Genomic DNA, 3,580 nt, shown 5'->3' with positions numbered 1-3,580 from the left:
GGCCGGGTCATGAATGGGCTGCCCTCGGCCGAGGCGCCGGGTGGCGCTGGCTGCACCCTAGCCGGGCTCCCCCCGCTGCCGCGCGGCCTCAGCGGTCTCCTGAACGCCAGCGGGGGCTCGTGGCGGGAGCTGGAGCGCGTCTACAGCCAGCGCAGTCGCATCCACGACGAGCTGAGCCGCGCCGCCCGTGTCCCAGATGGGCCCCGCTACGCTTCAGGCGCCACCAACGCGGGAGCCGCCGCCGGTCCCCCCGGCCCGCGCCGTCCTGTCAATCTCGACTCCGCACTAGCAGCGCTGCGCAAAGAGATGGTGAGTGGTCGGCCCCGGACTAGGTGGGCGGGGGGAGGGTCTGCCTCTGAGCGTGCGGGTCCGGGGTGGAGCGGAGGGCAGAGGCACAGAGCTGGGAGCCCGTAGCTTAAGTCTGGAGATCTACAGGAGCTAGGTGGGTCAGAGGGGCTATGGTAGCAATAATTGTAGTTATGGCAGTAGTTACCATGTAGTTTTAAGTGCTTTACTCTTGTTATTTCATTCCATCCTGCTAGATCTAAACGTTACCTTAATTTTACAAAGGAGGGTCAGTGACTTGCCTAAAAGATTCATAGCTTGCAGGTGGCATCTGATGTCCACAAAACTTTGTGCTGAGAAAGGTGCAGGAGGATTGGCTAGGGCAGAGGGTGGCCTGGACCCCAACCCCAGCCCACCCTCAGTCTTTTGCAGGTGGGGCTGCGGCAGCTGGACATGTCCCTGCTGTGCCAGCTGTGGGGCTTGTACGAGTCAATCCAAGACTATAAGCACCTGTGCCAAGACTTGAGCCTGTGCCAGGACCTGTCATCCTCCCTGCATTCAGACAGCTCCTATCCACCTGATGCTGGCCTATCTGATGACGATGAGCCTCCCGATGCCAGCCTGCCCCCGGACCCGCCACCCCTCACTGTGCCCCAGACACACAACGCCCGTGACCAGTGGCTGCAGGACGCCTTCCACATCAGTCTCTGAAGAGCTGGGGGTGGGGGGCACATGCTAAAGGCTCAGAAACTCACCCATAGTAAGTACTCAGACTTCTAGTGCCTGCTTTCCCCAGTACCACCTCAGTTGACAAGAAGGCAAGGCCTGGGCCCCTCAGAGGCAAAAATTGCCAACCCCCTCTCTCCTGACTCTGGTTAGCTGGCACTGGGGCAGGCACCTGGGCTACAGCATTTGCCCATGGCCCTGGACCTCCACTTCTCCCACGTGTGTGCGCCCCAGCCTGGCCGACCTGCAGTCTGGCGGTGGTGGGGCAGAGTGTCTGGCCCTCCCCTTAGCATCTCTAGGATTGGGATGAGTGCCTGGTTCCCATCACCTTTTCACCTTTTGCCGCTTCTGGCAGCTGCTGGCTCAGGGGCACCCCACCTCTGGTCCCAGGGTTCCACTGCTCTAGACCAGGGCATTCCCATTCCTGCACCCATCCGCGGCCAGGAGGGCCAAGGCTCCATGCTGGATATTTAAGTTTAGGGGCCAGACTCCTGGGCACGTAGGTAAATAAATACTCTCTCAGCGTTCTTGTGTTCTGACTGCCTGGCTCTGGGGCTGGAAAAGAGCGGTGTTTCTGGCAAGTGCGGGTCCGCGCTTTGCCGGCAGATGGCGCCCAAGACCCCCCGAGTGCCAGAGAGACTGGCCCGTGATGGAATGCGAAACCTTCCACTGACGCGGCTGGGGAGCTGGCGGAGCTGGTCCCGCGGTTCTGCGACGGCTGGCGAGTAACTTCCCCTCTCTGGCCGGATATGTAGGAGTCCAGCCCCTCTCCCCTCCTCCGCTCCTCGCTTTGGTCCTTCCAGGCCCGCCGGGAAGGAAGCAGAAGGAGCCGCCTCTCTGGAGAGAAACTTTCCACCCCGAGTGGGGCGGAGTTGGGGCGGCACAGGAAATGGGTGGGCCTGAGCCAGCGGGCCTAGGGGCCCCTGGGCCGGAGAGGGGAAGGCGCCTCCAGGAAGGGTCTGGGAGCTAGTGTGTGCACTTTGGGTAGGAGGAAACAGCTGCAGAAGCAGAATGGGGTGAAGTTGGGTTGGCCCAGCCCTCCCTAGAGACCACACAAGCCGTGGAGGGGAGATGGGGGCAGGGCCCCGGGCTTCCGTGCATAAGACCCAGCTTTGATGAAGGGTGATTGGGTGCCAGACACCCCATTCCACACTTACAGGCCGCCTGGCTCCCGCAGCACTTGGAACCTTTAGAGTTATCTGTAAAGGGCTTTCTCTTACTGAGGAAAGGGAGACCACGCTGCCTGGTCTGGGAGCCAAACCCAGGCGTCAGGCTCGCTGGAGGAAGCCTGCCCAGTTGGGGACAGTGGGCGCTCAGGCATCCAGGCACACACATAACCACCACAATAACTTCCTGAGATGAAAAGCAGAGGCACTCGAAGTTGCACACCTTAGGCCCCACAGTCTGCTGTACAGTCCGTCGCCTCCTGGACACAACAGCAGGCACTCCCCGCAGTTCAGCTTTCCTGCTCAGAGTATTTATTAAGCACCAGCCTGGGTCCATTCACAAGCCTTCCAGATCACAGGGAGGGCAAGAGGCTAACACGCAGTCCCAGGGCAGCTCTCTAAGTCTGAGCCTGATCCTCGCAGGTGCTCATTACCATGCTGGGCCAGCAGGTAGGCGATAAGCGTTCTAATCGTTCTAATCGAGGTGTGAACAGGGCGGTGACTGCCTGGGGCAGGCTTTTTAGGGCAGGGAGAGTAAACTCGTATGTGTGTGTGCATGCACACTTTCTAGTCTGTGATAACGGATTCCATTTATTTGTTTTGAGAGAGAGACCGTGTGAGGAGAGAGGAGGAAGAGAATCTCACATTGCCAGCGCAGAGCCAGGCACAGGGTTCGAACTCATGAACCATGAGATCCTGACCTGAGCTGAAACCAAGAGTTGGACTCTCAACCTACTGAGCCACCAGACGCCCCAGATAACGGATTCCATTTTATGAGACCTCAGAAAATCTGCCAGTCTCTGCTAAATGCTTCCCAAGATTCCATACTCTCAGTGACTGTTTAAAGGGCAGAACTATAATTATCCCTGTTTAACAGAGGTAGAAACTGAGGCTCAGAGTGTTAGTACTTTGCCCAAGGTCACACACTCGTTGCAAGTCAGTGGGATACTGGGGCTATCTTCCCACTTGACAGCGAAGGAGTCAGGGTCTGAGACTGGCAAATGGATGCTGCGCACAGATAGGGCCACCCAGGTTGACCCCCCACTCTCTGCTCCTTCCTACTTAGGTTAAGACGTACGTGGTAGCAGGAGTGTGCCACCCCAGAGCTGAGAACAGTTGGCTCTGGCCCAGATTCTCGGTGTGGCCCTGAGCAAGTCTGTTCTTCCTGGGTCTCTGTTTCCACCACCTGTGAAATGGGGCCAACAGTACATACCTCCCAGGGCTGCGGGCAGGAAGGGTGGCGGCCAAGGCAATGCTCGAGAGGGCGGCACCAAGTTCTCGGTGGCTCTCTCCCTGGCCCGCGCTGCCACGCCGCCTCGGCGCGCTGCGATCGGGCGCTGCGGTCCAGGAGTCCCCCTCGGTACCCCTTCCCTCCCCGCCAACCGCGGTCTAGGCGCGAGGCC

General features: G+C 59.5%; 1 protein-coding gene across 1 annotated transcript; it reads left to right on the top strand.

Annotated features, from left to right (window-relative positions):
* Window positions 1–6: 6 nt before the first annotated feature.
* On the top strand, window positions 7–1,538 carry FAM89B (family with sequence similarity 89 member B). Its single transcript, XM_029957021.1, has 2 exons — window positions 7–309; window positions 718–1,538. Exons 1-2 carry the CDS (start codon window positions 10–12, stop codon window positions 994–996), a joined length of 579 nt encoding a protein of 192 aa, XP_029812881.1. The 5' UTR covers window positions 7–9; the 3' UTR covers window positions 997–1,538.
* Window positions 1,539–3,580: the final 2,042 nt, after the last annotated feature.

This window comes from Suricata suricatta, chromosome 11 (genome assembly GCF_006229205.1).
Source record: "Suricata suricatta isolate VVHF042 chromosome 11, meerkat_22Aug2017_6uvM2_HiC, whole genome shotgun sequence".
Taxonomy (NCBI): Eukaryota; Metazoa; Chordata; class Mammalia; order Carnivora; family Herpestidae; genus Suricata; species Suricata suricatta.
Note: the sequence above shows the minus strand (reverse complement) of the source record. Positions and strands in the feature narration are given on the sequence as shown.